The sequence below is a fragment of the Cetorhinus maximus genome, chromosome 7 (assembly GCF_964194155.1).
Source record: "Cetorhinus maximus chromosome 7, sCetMax3.hap1.1, whole genome shotgun sequence".
In the NCBI taxonomy this organism is placed as follows: Eukaryota; Metazoa; Chordata; class Chondrichthyes; order Lamniformes; family Cetorhinidae; genus Cetorhinus; species Cetorhinus maximus.
The window spans coordinates 59,005,112-59,024,100 of NC_135885.1; the positions used below are offsets into that span (position 1 = coordinate 59,005,112).

Genomic DNA, 18,989 nt, shown 5'->3' on the forward strand with positions numbered 1-18,989 from the left:
CAAGTAACATCTTGATTTTAAAATTCTTATCCTTATTTTCAAATCCCTCCATGGCCTCGCCCCACAACCTCCCAAGAGATCTGTGCTGATCTAATTTTGGCCTTTTGAGCATCCCCAATTTTAATCACCAATGGTGGTCATGCTTTCAGTTGCCTAAGCCCTGAATTGTGGAATTCTCTCCCTATACCTCTCTGCCTCTTTATGTCGCTTTCCTCCATTAAGACGCTCTTTAAAATCCACCACTTTGACCAAGTTTTTGGTCTTTTGACCTAATACAGCTATACATTGTTTAGCACTCCCAATGTGTTCCTAAAAAACAACATACTAATCTAAAATGTACTAAATGAAAATCACTTTCCGAGAAGAAAACATGTAATAAGGTGGGTTACGTTCCTGACCTGCAATTCCCACATTCAAAACCTACTGCCTGACTTGAACCTCACTGGCACAAAAATCCTGTTACTAATTTAAAACTCTTTCTTCTTACCTCCCCCTTTCTGCTTCCTGCCTGACTCTCCTGCTCTCTGCCCTGCCCAACCCTCCTGCTCTCTCTTTCCCACTCTCTTCCTCCCTCTCACCACCCTTCTCCTGAGCCCTGGCTCACAGAATGGCTCTGGAGAGCGGCAGTGAGCAGAAGGCAGCAAAGGTGTCGGGTGAGGAAATCAGCAAGCAGAAGGGAAGGGAGAGGCGGTGAGCGGGAGGGAGTGGAAGCAGCGAGCGGGTTTGGGAGAGGCAGCAAGCAGGAGAGGCGGTGTGGTTAAAAAAAACACACTGAGCATGTGCAGTTATAACATGGTTTTTGGTGCATACACAGTAACCGCGCTAAGAGGAAAATGGAGGCAGTGCTAATTGGACAAGCTCTGTAATTTACAAGCCACGCTAAAACAAAAACATGCCAGTAAAACACGTTTTAAATGGGGGATATCTACAACTTACGTGGCTCAGTTTTATAATTTTCCTACAAAGTGCCTGGGGATATTTTATTTTTTCCAAGGTGCTAAATTGTTATGATCCCCATAGAGATTGATAAATTTTCCATACAACCCACAGTGATACCATATGATAATATTTCACGTTTTAAAATTTTTACTGTAACAAACTTAAATCAAATATAACTTAACAGACAACTAACGAAAAGGTACTAACTCAATAGAGATCGGTCTTACAACTCATTTCACTGTGCACCGCACTCCTGGCAGATATATAACTTCTTCTTAAGCAGTCCCTCAGGATCCAGGATGACTTGCTTCCACTCAGGATTGATGGATTCTAAGATGGCTGATAAGTCCAATGTGCAATCTTCAAACTCTTCTGCACATGGTGCAGGTGGTGCTTGAAGGGTCAGGAAGATGCTGTGTTTGGAGCTTTGTGCACGCTCTTCGACACTTCAACTTTGCCTCTGCACATTCCTGATGGAAGTCTCTCGGTGTGTTTGGTGCCTTCCCAAATAGTCTTTCCTATTTTGGTCATTCAAAAGACAGGGACTCCCAGAGTCAGAGATGTTTGATGTCTTTAGGGATGACCTCAAACCATCCCTGAAGCATTTCCACTCTCCTCCTAGGAGTCTCCTGCCGTGACCGAGTTCAGAGTAGAACAGTTGCTTCGGGAGTCTGGTGTCAGGCATATGAACAAAATATCCCACCTAGTGGATCTGGTTTTGAGTAATTAGCATTTGAGCAAATGGACCTTTCGCTAACCACAGGAAACTAAGATCTTCTTCCAATCAGCTCCCACAGCACAACGCCTTCCCTTACCTCGTTGATTAAGGTCAACAGTGAGATTCTGAAAAATGTGGACCAATTTCTGTATCTTGGGAGCCTCCTCTCAACAAAGCCAGGCATACATGACAAAATTCATCACCGCTTTCAAAATGCCAGCTCAGCCTTCAGCTGTTTGAGGAAAAGAGTATCTGAGGATCAGGATCTCAAAACCGAGACCAAGATCATGATTTACCAAACAGCAGTGATTCCCCCCGCTCTCATATGCTTCAGAGACTTGGGCAATCTACAGCAGGCACTCATAGCACTGGAGAAACACCACCAGTAGTACCTTCACAATATCTTCCAAATTCGATTGTAAGGAAGGCAGTCCAACAGCAGCATCCTCTCGCAAGCCAACATACTCATATATGTCTATGGCATTACAAGATCAAGTCCCAAATTACTCCCAACTTTCCAACAGGATCACTTCTCCCTACCACTCCAGGTCAAATCTTCCAGTGTCCACTCAGCCCGAATATTCCAGGTCCAACTTCCAACAGCAAAGCCCACCTCGGCAATTCCTTGTTCTTTAAAGCTCCAAAAGTCCCATCTGTTCCGTCATCTTCTGTCCAGAGAACCAACATCCTACCTGATTGTTTTTGTGTTAGCAGTCTTCTTCACAGAAGTAGCTACATACTCTCTCTCTCTCTCTCTGTCTGTGTCCAAAACACAGATGTCTCTTTTTCTGTGTTGAGATGTAAAAAATGTCACTTGATTTTCAAAGGTTTTGTTTTGGGTTTCTTTTCCCATGAAAGGCCCATGAGATCTGGTTGTCTCCAGGCAGAGGCTTAGTATGGCCTCCATCCACACCCCTCCACCCTCCAATCCAAAACATTCTATTTCACCTCAAGTTGAAGGATACATTTTAAAACATAATAACTTTGAAAGTCCTACATTCATAACAATATTATAATAAATTGTTGTTGTAGTAGAAGCTAGCTTACATTAATTATCAAAAAAACAATTAACTACTCCATGATCATACAGCAGGCATTGTATAGAACAGGTTTACATTTTCAGGTTTTATTTCTTCTGCCTTTCTATGGTCAATTTTATCCTATATCTCTCTGGAACCAAGGTATTTTTGGATTGTTCAAAGAATTGCATGGTGCAGAATACTTTAGACAAACCTTGTGCTTGTGTATTTAGTCAAAATGTTTAATTATAGTAGACAAAGCATTTTTGTGCTTTCCTTAGCAAAGACTAAACCCAATTAAAAAGTTACTATCCAGAACTATTTATACATATTTTGTTTAATTTTTCAGTAATTCACCAGCTCCATATTGTTCAATTTCCTGTTCTGAATTTACTCTGCATAATTTAGTTTGTGGTCTCATTTATCAGTCATTTATCACAGAAAACTGAGTCATGGTAAACAGTTGATTTTCAGACTGGAGAATGGAAGACAGTGGTATTCCCCAAGGTTCAATTTTGGGCTGCTGTATTAACATACACACGACATGGATGCTGGAATACAGAGCACAATTTCAATATTTGCTGATGATAGATAACTTAGAAATGTAGTAAACAGTGATGACACCAATCAACTGCAACTGGACATAGATAGGCTAACAGAACGGGAAGACAAATAGGTGAAAGTTAATACAGGGAAGTGTGAGGTGATGCATTTTGGCAGAATGGATAGGAGGAAGCAATATTGATCTAATAGCATAGTTCAAAAGAATGTACAGGGACAGAGGTGCCCAGAGGTTCATGTGCATAGATCTTTGAAGATAGCAGGACATATTGAGAGAGTAGTTTGCAAAGTATATGAGGTCTTGGGCTTCGTGAATAAAAGAATTGAGTACAAAAACAAAAGGGAAATTATACTGAACCTTAAGCTCTGGTTAGGCCACAACTGAAGTATCCAGTCCAATTCTGGCCACCGCACTTTCAGAAGAATGTGAGGGTCCTTGAGGGGGTGCAGAGGAGATTTATCAGAATGGTTCAAGGATGAAGGAATTTAGCTACACAGCTAGGTTGGAGAAGCTGGGGTTGCTCTCCTTGAACAAAGGAGGTTAAGGTTTTGCTTTTATCTTAGCAGTTAAGGAGAAATCTGATAGAGGTGTACAAGATTAAGACACGCAGACAAAGAAAAGCTGTTCCCATTAGCAGATGGCAGAAGGACCAGTGAAGAAAATGTAAAGGTTTGGGCAAGAGAGGCAGGGGGATGGAAGACCACTTTTACACATGAAGTGGCAATGATCTAGAATTCACTGTCTACAAGGGTTGTGGAAGTGGAGAAGATTAATGATTTTAAAAGGAAATTGGATGGACATTTGAGGGAAATAAACTTGCAGGACCACGGGGATACAGCAGGGGAATGCAACTGAATGGATTACTCAACAGAGAGCTGGTACGGACTGAATCTGCTGAATGGCCTCCTTCTGTATCTTAATGACCCCATGTCCTTTTGGAATTATAGATATTCATTAAAAGGCTTTCCTCCTCCCCGAAATCAATTTAGGAGAGCATTTCCTCAACAATGTCTATCAGATTAATCAGGCTGGATCTACTCTTTCTAAAGTCCCTGAAATCAAAGATTAGGTTACACACAATTTTTTTTAAAAAGTAGTAAGGTATCAAGTATTCAGAGCAGGGTGTTCAAATAATCAATATTTATGGATCACAATTATTTGTTGCTAGTTGGACCCTTTGCAAGAGGCCTTGCATTCTAATGCCAAAATCAGCATGGGATTTAAAATTTCCTTACTGTGCTGGATTGCCCTATAAAAAAAGTAACCTGCCAAACTGTTATGCATAATTGCTGCTTTTCTGGCATGCATATCAGCTGGAACTTTGAAGCTGACAACAAGTAGAGATGCAATGAAGATCTGTGGCCCTCATCTTAGTGACACTGCTGGAGTATCAATTCAGAAGAGCAGTGTGGGCATCCAGAAACCTTGGGCAATACCCAGAAGCATAAGATAAGGATGGTTAAAAACACGAGATGCTTGGTAAGAAAATGTTGCTGAGAAATATGCACTGATATTTGAAAGGATAATGAGGTATATCTGTTGGTATTGGGATGCCAGGGAGCGTGTGTGTGTGATGGTCATGTGTTTTGGTGGTGTAAAGATTCTTTGCCATATTTAGGGAAGCCAAGAAAAACATTTAGGCAGTATAATAAAAAATTGACTTTCGCAACACTGCATATGATAGAAATTATTAATGAAACAGCACGGTGAAGTGCACACGACAGAACGATAAAGGGCAAATTCAGAATTCTACAATAGACAAAACAGTGAAGAAAAACAGCAATCTGGTCTAATAAAAAGTAAATGTGGGAAAGCTCTTCATTGGATGCTGAGCATTTGCAGCCAGAAAACCCAACAGTTGTGCAGAATAAATTAAGAAAATATTTAATGAGGCAGTTGTAGCACAAGGGAATTTTAAACCCACACTGACTGTAAAAGTTACATCAACAAATAATAGTTAAAATCTTATCAAACTGATCTTTTTGAATGAGGATTTCCTCTCAAGGACATGGTGCTTATCCAATTAGAAATAAAATTAACTTCCTGTTTTAAGTAATGGGAAGTAGAAATTGAATCTTTCACAGTGCAATAGAGTGACTAGGAAAGACCTTGAAAATATTCAAACAGTACACATCCTTCTTCTTGAAAGGCTATCCTAGGATTCACTCCACACACACACCTTATACTAGTCAAAAGGCAAAAGCTGCTTTTCTTTCTTCCTTTCTATGATCGAAAGACATAAAAGGGAGTGGCCCAGGATGACTCACTCTTAAGTGTTCCTTCCACCCTGCAGGAAAGGGCATGGTCCTGGTTCCTCCTGCTGATTAAACTGGAAACAAAGAATCATGGGGTACAGAATTCTCATCTCACAAGAATTATATTACTCCCAAAATGTTCCAATGGATTGGGGGGGTGGGCAGGAGCAGGGAAGGGTGGCTGAGAACCCAGAATTGATATATCCATACTACCTAAACACATTAAGATCACCAATAGACAAACAGACTACAAACACTCATTTTGGCGCACATTTAATGTGATTATTATACTAATTGGACAAACATGTCAGAGGAAAAAATTTATCACTACTTACTATGCAAATAACAGCTTCAAGTTTCATCAGTAGAATTCCTCAATGGATGATGATTGCACCAATATTTACAACAGCAAAACTACTTGCATGTTGTATCTTGTGTCTTAATATAGTTATTTTGTAAAAACCTTTACTGATGACACGTCAAACCACTTCCTACTTCACTGAGCACTGCCACCTAATATGGAAAATGTCAACTTGTAGCCACTTATGAAAATTGATCTCCACCTTCAGTTCAAATTTACTTAAAAAGTGACATTGCTGCTGCCAAAGAACACAAGCTAATCTAATAATGTTTTACCTTCTGGACATCAATCATCTTCTAATCATAAATATGCTTATCCACAGCAACATCATCTTCCTGTTCTGCATTTGCCCTAGTCTGAATGTTGGACAGTAACACATCCAACATTTTGCAGGAATGATCATACAAGTTTTTCTTTAATTTAAAGCTTAAAGTTCAAAAGCTTTTATTTCATAATTCTGATTTACGAGGTTCTGTAAAATTACATCTTGGTTCACATTCCCTAACTTTGACACAATTTAAACAAATGTATGAAGACACTTCTCCATTTCTCTTTATGGCGGTAACATACTTCTTAGAGAACTGCATTTCCATGTTTGGTTTTGTTGCAGCTGCTTGTACAGACACTATTTCCACAAACACACAGGACTGATTAGCTGGCAAGTACTGACAGACCAGTCATTTAATGACAGACAAACCAATAAATTTCAGGAAGAGCAACACATTTCATGTAAGTTATTCAAATTCAAACACTTGTATTAAAATTTACTGCAACTGATGGCCAGCAAAATGTTGAATAATAAACTGTCCCTTGGCTCAATTCTTTCGAAAGCAGCTCTCTAAATTCTGTGGAAAAAATTATTGCAATTTATTCTTGTGTACCACCACTGTTGCAAGAAACTATTTCAAGTGTAAATGTTTTCTTGCGTACATGTATGCTTATTTATTAAATGCAGTAAAACATGCAGTACAAAAGAAAATTATGAACCTATAGAAGTGGTGGGCAGTGGCATTCGATTTCTGGCAGAATAATGACACACTGAGGCTGCTGCCATAGTTTCAAAACCCCTGTACCTCTTGATCTTGATTTAATCTGTACACAAATAATTTGGATGTACCATACAGATATGAAGCACTTCACCCCACAGAAAGGAGTTAATCCAGGGTGCTCTCGTATACTTGCCAGCATGCTATTCAGCATCTGAACTGGTCGGTCACTTGTTTATCATCTTGACTGAAGATGAATGTGTGAAGACCCAAGGCTAATTGGAAAAATAAATTTGGAAAAAGGAAACCTGGCAAAGTGAAGTTTCAATACACTGAAGAGTATTAAAGTGCAGGTTTACGGCTACATCCATCCACATTTCAAGTAATGGATATCAATTGACATGGGGTTGATTGAGTGGAGTATGGTGGGATAATCTTTACTGCTCCAAGTATCTGGTCATACACCAACAACAACTTACATTCACATAGCACCTTTAACTTCCTAAAACATTCAACGGTGTTTACAGGAACTTAGAGCAAAATCTAGCATGATGTGTCCACATCAGGATGATGTGTGACTTGAAGGTGATGGCATCCCCACAACATTGGCATTTTTTTCCTTCTCAGTGTTAGCGGTAACAAAGGTGGATGTTGTTGAAGTGATCTGGCTGAGTTGCTGCAGTGCATCCTGTGGGTAGTATATACTGCAGGCAGCATGCACTGGTGTTGAAGGTGGGCTCCCTGTTGCAGAGTACCAGACCTCTACTTTGTTCTTGTAGCCAGTATTAACAATGGTTGGTCTAGCCAAGCTTATGAAGCTCAAGGTGCCGATGGGAAGAAACTTGTTAATGCCGGTGCAGTTGAAGGTCAAGGGGAAGATGGTTGGCCCTTTTTTTTGGAGATAATTCTGCTGCCTGTATCCCAACTCATATAAAGTACCATTCACCTGTCATTCCTCTGCTCGCTGATCTACATTGGCTCCCAGTCTGACATCGCCTCGATTTGAAAAATTCTCATCTTTGTTTTCAAATCATCCATGGCCTCACCCCTCCCTATCTCTAACTTCCTTCAGCCCTGCAGTCTTTGCTCTTCAAATTCTAGCTTCTTGCGCATCTCTGATTTTCCCACTCTCACCATTGGCGGCCACATCTTCAGCTGCCTTGACCTTGCGCTCTGGAATTGCCTTGCCAAACCTCTGCCTTCCTACCACTCTCTTCTCCTTTAAGACCCTCCTTAAAACCTACCTTTTTGACTAAGCTTTTGGTCACCTGCCCTAACATTTCCTCATGTTGTTCGGTCAAATTTTATTTAATAATTCTCCTGCCCCAGGGGATATTTTACTACATTAAAGACATGATAATGCAAGTTATGAAAAAAGCTGAAGATAACTTTCATATCAAACACAAAAGGAATCTGGTATATGAGGAAATCAGAGGAGTGGGATTAAATCGATTGCTGTTCAAAAGAGCCAGCGCAGACTTAGAACCATAGAAAAGTTATGGTGCTGAAAGAGGCCATTCAGCCCATTGTGTCTACGCCTGCCAGAAAAAGAGAAAAAAAGAAACTAGCTGCTCATTTTTAACCCCACTTTCCAGCACCTGGTCCGTAGCCTTGCAGGCTATAACACTTCAGGTGTAGATCCACGTACCTTTCAAATGAGTTGAGCGTTTTAGCCTCAACCACCAATTTAGGCAGTGAATTCCAGGTGCCCGCAACCTCCTGGGTGAAAAAGTTTCCCCTCTAAAACTTCTACCAATCACCTTAAATTTGTGTCCCCAGGTAATTGACCCCTCAGCTATGGGAAACAGATCTTTCCTGTCTACCCTATCTAGGCCCCTCATAATTTTGTACACCTCAATTAGGTCACCCCTCAACCTTCTCTGTTCTAAGGAAAAGAATCCTAGCCTATCCAATCTTTCCTCATAGTTGCAATTTTCCAGCCCTGGCAACATTCTTGTAAATCTTGACCTGATGGGCTTAATGGCCTCCTTTAGTGCTATATTGTTGGTTGAATCATAATGCTTTAAACAAAATCTAAGCTTATCGATAATCATTTATCGTGTAGTGGTTAGGGAGAGGGATGTAGTCAGTGGCTAAGGAATGGAGTTTGTAGCAGAGATCAAAGAAAATAAATTAAATGGAGCTCCAAACTGCTGGGTTCAATTGGATGGCCTGACTGTTAGATTTTCTAGCCAATCAAATGAAAAGAAATGGTTTTGATAGCTTTGCATTTAGTGAACAAGTATGTTAGCTTAATGGAAAGTGCTCATTTGGGCCAATCACAAGGTTTTGCCTTACAATCAATTTGAGATACGACCATCGCTTTGAGGTAACACTCTACAGAGGCTTCCTGTACACAAGACCTATAATTGTACAGTTTTTGTAGTGCCAAATTCTAATATTTCATTATGTACTTTAATTTATAAATAAATGTTATTTTAGCTGGTAAAGGCTTTGCTCTGTATTTTGATATTTTACTATTGAGATGCACCAATCCCTTTTAGATTAGTGTCTACATTATACCCATATCCGGTTTTAAGTTGTTTTGAATAGCGTAGTTTCATCATACAGTAGTTAACAAATTACTACTCATTTGTTCATAACTGTCCCATGATAAAGTTGTTGGGAACTGGGTGCAAAAGTTATTCTGTAACCATCTGCATAGTTATCGGCTGGGTGAAACAGTGAAAGGATGTTTTCCCATTCTCTGAACATTCAGCTTGGGTTTCGTCTCTCCCGACCATCCCCACCCCCTTACGACATGCTGTCTGATACCATCGTCTTTGCACTGTAGCAGTTTGTCCCTCCCTCCCTCGGCTCACAGGCTACTCCTCATCCCAAGCCCACGCTAAGTCTCCAGCCTCTACTCCTCCTGCCGACAGCCAAGAGCATGTTTGGCTGGATCTGCGTCGAGGGCTCTGCATGTTCCACAGCAACAGTGGCACCGGCACATAAGCGGCCCATGGCCACTCGGATTCTCAGTTGGACGGCTCACACATCTCCAGCTTGGAGAATGGAATCCCAGGAGGTTGACCAGGAGCCTGGCGGCTCCAACCCCAAACACCAACGTCCAACTATTGCTGCAATTATTTCTTAAATGGTTTTGGGTTTTTGCCTCACTACTACATTCTAAATATTGATCATTGTGTGCATGAAAAGGAGCGTCTTCATATCCATCTTAAATTTACCTTTCACTATTTTGAACCTGTGTCTTCCTGTCTCTTACTCAATTTTAATTTCAGCTCGTATTCTGGATTTATCATTAAGGGAACAGAAATTATCTTGATGTCTTTATAAGATAACCTTTCAGATACTTCCTTTTCAGGCTAAAAACCCAAATCTCTCCGTATTCAGAGTTCCAACAGAGTTCCAACACTAGACATCAGCTCGTGTACTCTTCTTTGCATCGTCACTGGTATTAAATATGTCCCTCCCTTGTTTCTCAGCTCTTGAACAGGTATTGCTTCTGGATCATACCCAGGCATGTTCCACTTACAGCATTTGCTGTAAAAGCATTGAAGGAAAAAATATTGTACTTTAAAAATTTGGATTTTAAAACTAGTACAGTCTAAACCAACATTTTGGACAAGATAGGCAGGATGGAGCAATGTTCAGAAATGTCCACAGGTGTTAAAAACCCTCCTGGAAACATACTATTTTAACCAGCTCCCAATTCTCCTCAATCTCCAAGGGAGAGCAGAATAAATATCAAACAAAACTAAAGCTCAGTCCAGGTCCCTTATAGTCCTCTTGTGGGTGGTTGCTATGGACCAGAATTTCATCAAGAAACAATCAATAAGAACATGAATTTGAAAGGAGAACTGCCAAATGGTTTTAATTTAAACACTTGTGCTACATCAGCAAATGGTGTAATAAAATTTCTGATCATTTGTTTCTCTTAGCATGTAGTTTAAAACCTTAACAATTACACAGCTCAGCTATTGGGATTTATAACATGCTGCCCCACACCTGACAAACACATCCACTCCCTTCCCTAGCCAATGAAGAGAAATGTGGTAATGTTGGCAGTAAAACATATACATGTATGTGCATGTGTGCCTAAGACAAAACATTAACCTATCCAATATAGGGCTTGTGCAAACACGATTGTCTAATGCTGTGACTAGATGCCATATTCAAGTAAGTAAAGGCTAACCTTGTAAAGAAATAATTTTCTAAGTAATGATACCCATCAATACAGATTTTATATGATAACACATGAGAGCAACAAGTTCAAATACAGGACAGGATGGGAAAGCAGGGTCTGATTATTGAAGTTCTGGGAGGTATCATCGGTTTAAGTCACATACAAAGAGACTCATTGTTTCTGAAAACATTTATGATTATGTCATATTCTACACACAAAAGTTGAAAAAGGTGAAACAGGATAGCATTCTAGTGCAGCCAATAGGAAACACATTGGTTTATAATTTATCAAAATAACGGCGAGGCTAATAGCACAAATGTTACTGCGGCTGCGAGGGCATGATCAAAAATGGAAATCCTAATGTTTCTCTCTGAGATACGCTTCTCTGACATGCGATTTACAAAAAAAGCATCTTGCTGTCTCACTCTCAGTTTCATTTCACCATTGAAATCCATTGGGTGATATGAAGTTGCTGTATTTGCATGGTAGATACAAATTAGACTTATTACAGAAAGTTAGAGCCGACTGAAGTGATGCAGAGAGCGAGCCCGATTTGGAGTTATTTTAAGGTCCAAACATAATTAATTAAGACCCGATTATTTTAACAATGTGATTTTAATTAGCACCAATGAGCCTCTTTAGCATCTGAAAATGAACTATTACAAGTGTTGAATTTCACTCCTGCAGGGTTTAATTATAGTTGGATTTTTTTTAAAAAGCTTGAAACTTAAAATGAAAACTGGTTTATAAAAACTTGTCTCTTTTTTCTCTCTCAATCTAATTTTTTTTTTCTCTGTATTTCTCCTTCTCTAATGATTTGACTGAATTCACCCACTTTAATCTATTCTTCCTCACAGTCCTTTATTTCACAGTCTTTCTGTTTAATTGGTTAAGGAGATACTCAAATGCTTGCCCTGCTCACTCAGATCCAAAATAGCCAGTTTCCCTCGCTGCGTTATCAGCTTGCACTTCCAGCAACCTGTGCTGCAAAATATCGAGATGAAATGGGCAAGGGCAAGTCACTGCCACAACAAATTATAGCCAAATGAGAATGTACACTCTGTAACTCCCTCCATCATACAATCTCTAAAGAATCATTCCCACCAGATCGTAAATACCCTCCATTCCCACAGTCACATATCACATAAATTTATCCTCTTGTTTGGTTGATGACAAGTTACCCTCTGAAATCCAGATGCTAACCGACGATTAAAAAGAAACAGTAAAGACATATTTCCTACATACCATGTGGGCAGCATCAGTAACCCTGGAGTACACACTGCACCAGGTCTATTTTAATATTTGTAAGTAAAACGGACACAAGCAATACAAGGGTATGGCTGAAAAAAAAGGAAATTTCATAAACAGCTGTAGGTTTTCTTCCAGCTTAAAGTTAACTTGTTTTCAATTATAGTTTATCAGTCCATCTGTCAGAAACCACCATGAATTTCAAAAATATGGACCATAATTGGAATAATGTGAAAACGAGGTTGTGAAAAATTCATCAACAGCTTGCAAGATAAATGATAATTGACAGGCAGCTATGTAAAACAATATGCAATTGAGTACAAGTGCAAAAAACTGATACTGTACAAGCACAAAGCTCAGTCCAATTTTTTAACAGCCAGAATGGGTATTCGCAACTCCGTTTCCTGGGGAATAGTGCACAACACAACGCTGAAATTCAACACTGATGAACAGAACCATTGAAACTACAAGGTTAGAAATTAAGAAATAATGACATGCTGGTGCTGTGTGCTTTATGCATCACTAAAACAAAGTACTAGTTTTAATTAGTATAAGACAGGACTTCCGTCCATCTCTAGGAGGAAGTCCTGCTTCACCTTAGGGAGGCCAGGAGGCCTGGGAGGAAGAGGAACCATGGATGCCTCCCACCCCAGGCTCGTCAGGGATCTCACTGGGGCCAGGTTGTCAGTTCCCGGTGATGGTGGAGCATGTTCAACAGGGTGGGAGGGTAGGGGGATGTGGGGAGGCAAAATTTTGGGGAGCGGGGAGGGACCTCCAACTGGCACAGGAGGCCTGGAAAGGAGGCATCCCCCTTTCAATGACCAGCAGCCCACAGGGTCAAACCTGCTGTGCTACATGTTGGGCACAGGCCTCTCCTGCCGCCCGTTAAATCAGAGCAGCGGTGGGATGAGGCCCTTAATTGGGGCCTTAATTGCGCTACGGGCTGGTGGCCCACCCACCTGTAAAATCATGGCGGGACAGGCGGGCCTAGAGTGGGCATGCCACCAATGGCAAGGTGCCCTAATTTATAGGCCCACCCACCCATTTTCCTTCCTGTGGGTGACATGTCAAGTTCAGCCCTGGGTGTCGGATAAACAGACAAACATCACAGAAGCAGTAGCAAGGGAGAAAACGTGAGGTATTGGAAGGAGAAAGCGCCAGTAAAGAGAGAGATCAAGGTGTGATTTAGTGATAAGCCACCATGCTATGGTATTTTGGTCAGGGAAGGTTTTGGAAAGTGTAAGCAGACAAGAGGCTCCAGTGAGAGGCAAGTAGCCACCACCTGTGAGCCACGTTACAGTCAAAGTCATAGTATCAGTGTAATCATTCAAAATAAGATTGTGAGTGAACAGACATTCTGGAGGGAAACATGGAGGTCCATAGTGACTATTGTTCAGCTGGCAGAATCTGCAGTGTGCAAAGTGAGTAGGGTGGGAAGAGGTTGGTGAGATTAGCCCCACAGCAAACGTACAAGGCAGGAAGGTCTTTAAGAGAGAAGCATGGGGCTGCTGGAGATTTCTGCTCATAAGGAAGCAGTAACCAATGCTTTGATGGGTTTGACAGTGCAGGAACAGGTACAGAAGATAGCTGTGGGCTTTTCCAAGAGGACCTCAAATCTGAGGTGACAGCAGGAGTACCAAGAAGCAATGATGACTTGGGGTACAGTTGAAGGAAACAAAATACCCAAAAAGGAAGGAATGGAAGCTGACATTAAGGGGAGGAAATAGGAGAGAAGGGGCTGGATGGGCGCAGATATTGTGGTGGAGGGTGGAGGTGATAGAGGTGATAGAGGCAATGGATTAATTGCGAGAGCAGAAGCCAAAATGAGCTGTGAATGGACAGAGGGAATTCAGATTACACCTGCAAATATTAGGATAAACATCTCCTCACTTTAATCCGAGGCAGGAAAGAGGTTATATGACAGATCTCAAAGTCTAAGTTCCAGTGATGATATTTGTGGACAGGGTGGTGTTCATACTTTATTGCAACACTCAGGTGTCTTCTGCAGAACTAGATCTAAACAACCAAGCCAAACACACAGGAACTACTTTGCAGCTGTCACAGCAGTTGGCACAGCATTGATGTTATGTATACATAACTATTTGTCAATTAGACATCAATTGGGTTGTGTGGCTTGTCAATGCAACAGCAGTTAAGGAAGAAAAGGTTGACTTTTTTTTAAAAAGAGTCTACAGGTATTTCACAGTAGTCCACAAGCAGATTTACATTCATCCATGTAATTTCAATGCTCAGGGCCCAACTTTCGCTGAAATGAATGAGAATCTCATTGTTAATTCACATTGTGAGAAGCACAGCATAATCCAGTCAAAGAAACTTTGTGAGAACCCTTAATAATGTAAATTATTGATGACATTTTAGGAGAACATTTAAGAGATCATATTCTTGCTTCCAAAAAATGTGTCTACCCATGTTTGTAAAAATATTTCTTTGTATGTATATGCAGCTACTTAGTCTGGTGTTTATATTTTCATATCCCATATGAACATGTTACAATCACAATAAATCCTGGGCACCATGCCAGCCTTGAACATTAATTATGATTATTGCGTACTGAATTTAATACAGCCCTATCAGTATACTTTTATTGATGCAGTTATCTGTGCAGTTAGTGCAACAAGGAAACAAAAACTGCACCCACACAGAACATTGGAGACCTGTGTTTATTGCCTAAACTTTCAACTGTTTAAAATCATAATTAGTTCGAAGTTTAAACCATGATGATATTCCTATTTAGGTAATACAGCCACATAGTATTACTTACACCATATATCTCCATAAAATAGAAAGGATCTCACAAAACAAAACTTCAAATGGGAGTTTGATAGGGTTCACTATTGTAGAGTCAAAAGAATTTACCCCGTTTTGCAGACTCCAAGATCTCACCGAAATATGCATGCATGAGGACAGTCAGTCAACAGGAGCCATCCCAGGATCAAAATGATTTCCATCCCAGGATTTAAAGGGAGTAGGTGAGAACATTGCAGATACACTGTTCCGAAGTTCACCACATTTGGGAACTATTACTTTAGATTGGAAAACTTTTTTAAAATTAATTTATGGGATGTGGGCTTCGCTGGCTGGGCCAGCGATTATTGCACATCCCTAATTGGCCAGGTCTTGCTTCATTTGAACATGGACTGCTTCAGCACCTGAGAAGTCGTGAATGCTGCTGAACATTGTGCAATCAGCAGCGAACATCCCCACTTCTGACCTTATGATAGAGGGAAGGTTATTGATGAGGCAGCTGAAGATGGTTGGGCGAGGACCTTACCCTGAGGAACTCCTGCAGTAGTGCCCTGGAGCTGAGATGACCGACCCTTTGTGCTAGGTATGACTCCAACTAGTGGAGGGATCTCCCCTGATTCCCATTGACTCCAGTTTTGCTAGGGCTCCTTGATGCCATACTCGGTCAAATGCTGCCTTGATGTCAAGGGTAGTCACTCTCACCTCACCTTGGGAGTTCAGCTTTTTTGTCCATGTTTGAACCAAGGCTGTAATGAGGTCAGGAGCTGTGTGGCCCCAGCGGAACCCAAACTGGGGGTCAGTGAGCAGGTTATTGCTAAGCAAAAGCTGCTTGATAGCACTGTTGATGACCCCTTCCATTACTTTACTGATGATCGAGAGGAAACTGATGAGGCGGTAATTGGCCGGGTTGGATTTGTCCTGTTTTGTGTGTACAGGACATACCTGGGCAATTTTCCACATTGCTGGGTAGATGCCAGCTGTAATGGAACAGCTTGGCTAGGGATGCGGCAAGTTCTGGAGCACAAGTCTTCAGCACTATTGCTGGAATATTGGCCAGGGCCCATAGCCTTTGCACTACCCAGTGCCTTCAGCCATTTCTTGATGTCATGCAGAGTGAATCAAATTGGCTGATGACTGGCATCTATGATGCTGGGGACCTCCGGAGGAGGCTGAGATGGACTATCCAATGTGCACTTCTGGCTGAAGATTTTAGCAAATGTTTCAGCCTTATCTTTTGCACTGATGTGCTGGGCTCCACCATCATTCAGGATGGGGATATTTGTGGAGCCTCCTCCTCCAGTGTGTTGTTTAACTGTCCACCACAATTCACGACTGGATGTGGCAAAATTGCAGACTTTAGATCTGATCTGTTGGTTGTGGGATCACTTAGCTCTGTCTATCACTTGCTGCTTATGCTGCTTGGCACGCAAGTAGTCCTGTGTTAAAGCTTCACCAGGTTGACAGCTCATTTTTAGGTATGACTGGTGCTGCTCCTGCCATGCCCTCCTGCACTCTTAATTGAACTAGAGTTGATCCCCGGGCTTGATGGTAATGGTAGAGTGGGGGAATTGCTGGGCCATGAGGTTACAGATTGTGTTCGAGTACAATTCTGCTGCTGCTGATGGCCCACAGCACCTCATGGATGCCCAGTCTTGAGTTCCTAGATTTGTTCCAAATCTATCCCATTTAGCACAGTGGTAGTGCCACACAACACGATGGAGGGTATCCTCTATGTGAAGGCAGGATTTCACCTCCACAACGACTGCGTTATGGTCACTCCTACCCATGCTCTCAGTGACAGATGCATCTGCTGCAGGCGAGTTGGTGAGGATGTGGTCAACTATGTTTTCCCTCTTGTTGGTTCCCTCACCACCTGCCGCAGATCCAGTCTAGCAGCTATGCCCTTTAGGACTCGGCCAGTTCGGTCAGTAGTGGTGCTACCAAGCCACTCTTGGTGATGGACATTGAAGTCCTCCACCTAGAGTACATTCTGTGCCCTTGTCGCCCTCACTGCTTCTTCCAAGTGGTGTTCAACATGGAGCAGCACTGAATTCATCAGCTGAGGGAGGGCGGCACATGGTAATCAGCAGGAGGTTTCCTTGCCCATGTTTGACCTAATGCCATGTGACTTCATGGGGTCAGCAGTCGATGTTAAGGATTCCCAGGGCAACTCCCTCCCAACTGTATACCACTGTACCGCCACCTCTGCTGGGTCTGTTTTGCCGGTGGAACAGGACATACCCAGGGATGGTGATGGTGGTGTCTGGTACGTTGTCTGTAAGGTAGGATTCCACGAGGGTGACTATGTCAGGCTGTTGCTTGACTAGTCTGTGAGACAGCTCTCCCAATTTTGGCACTAGCCCCCAGATGTTAGTAAGCAGGACTTTGCAGGGTCGACAGGGCTGAGTTAGCCATGTCGTTTCTGGTGCCTAGGTGGATGCTGGGTCCGTCCAGTTTCATTCCTCTTTCTTTGCCCTTGAGAAGGTGGTAGTGAGCGCCTACTTGAACCGCTGAGGTCCTTGTGGTGTAGGTACACCCACAGTACTGTTAAGGAGGGAGTTCCAGGATTTTGACCCAGCAACAGTGAAGAAACAACAATATGTTTCCAAGTCAGGATGATGAGTGGCTTGGAGAGGAACTTCCAGGTGGTGATGTTCCCATGTGTCTCCTGTCCTTGTCCTTCTAGATGGTCGTGGACGTGGGTTTCACAGGTCCTGACTAAGGAGGCTTGGTGTGTTCCTGCACACCATCTTGTAGATGGTATACACTGCTGCTCCTGTGTGTCGGTGTTGGAGGGAGTGAATATTTGTGGATGGGGTGCCAATCAAGCTGGTTGTTTTGTCCCAGATGGTGTCAAGCTTCTTGAGTGTTGTTGGAGCTGCACTCATCCAGACAAGTGGAAAGTATTCCATCACATCCCTGACTTGTGCCTTGTAGATGGTGGACAGGCTTTGGGGAGTCAGGAAGTGAGTTACTCATTGCAGGATTCCTAGCCTATGACCTGCTCTTGTAGCCATAGTGTTAATATGGCTAGAACACTATTTGAAGACAAGAGACGGAAACCAGGAACTTGTAGACCAGTTAAGCCTTACATCTGTTGTCAGGAAATGCCTAGAATCTATATTTAAGGATAGAGTGACTAAACAGCTTCAGAATTTTCAAAGAAATCTAGCATGGATGTTGTAAAGGATAGGTCATGCCGGATTGATTTTTTTTGAGGAGGTGACAAAAGTAGTGGACAGGGGAATGTCGATCGATGTTTATATGGACTTTCAGAAGGCATTTGATATCGTCCTCATAAGAGACTGGTACCTGTTCATGGAATTGAAGACCAATTAATGACCTGGTTAGCTGAGGAGCAGCAAACAAAGATTTGGGGTAATGGACAGAATGTAACTGGTCGTGTCTTGCAAAGATCTGTGTTGGGATCTCAACTATTCACCATGTTTACTTACAACATAGATGATGGAATAGAAAGCCACATATCCAAATTTGCTGATGACACAAAGATAGGTTACATTACAAGCAGTGCAGGTAGAATCAAAATTCCAAAGAGACATTAATAGATTAAGTGAATGCGTAGAAGTGTGGCATTGGATTTGCATGTAAGCAACGATGAGGTTATCCACTTTGGATCTACAAAGGCAAAAAAGAATACTTCCTAATTGGTGGAAAATTAAAAACAGTGGAGGTCTAAAGAGACTTGGGGTTCATATACATACATTTTTAAAATGTCATGCACAGGTACAGAAAATAATCGATAAGACTAATAAAATGCTTGCCTTTATAACTAGAAAATTAGATTACATGGGGACAGAAGATATGCTTCAGCCATATAAAGTCATGGTTAGACCACATCTGTACTACTGTGAGGATATATTGCCCTTGGAGGAAGTGCAATGTGAATTTGCCAGGATAATATCGGGACTCTACGGGTTAAATTACAAAGAGAGGTTACACAATTTAGCATTATATTCCCTGGAATTTA

At 41.7% G+C, this 18,989-nt stretch overlaps 1 protein-coding gene across 6 annotated transcripts in view; it reads right to left on the reverse strand.

Annotated features, from left to right (window-relative positions):
• Positions 1–18,989, reverse strand: part of lims1 (LIM and senescent cell antigen-like domains 1) — a 176,742-nt gene that overhangs the window by 133,998 nt on the left and 23,755 nt on the right. Inside the window, exon 2 of one of the 6 annotated variants that reach the window (XM_078545570.1) lies at positions 14,126–14,251. The exons of 3 other annotated variants lie outside the window; for them this stretch is intronic. Coding sequence is in view for 1 of the 3 variants with exons in the window: in XM_078545567.1 (XP_078401693.1) it covers positions 12,233–12,246 (14 nt within the window). In the remaining 2 variants the exon portion in view is untranslated. Of the gene's footprint in view, positions 1–5,828; positions 5,952–12,232; positions 12,360–14,125; positions 14,252–18,989 lie in introns of those variants that run through there. 2 more of the 6 variants (XM_078545567.1, XM_078545571.1) reach the window with 2 other exon arrangements.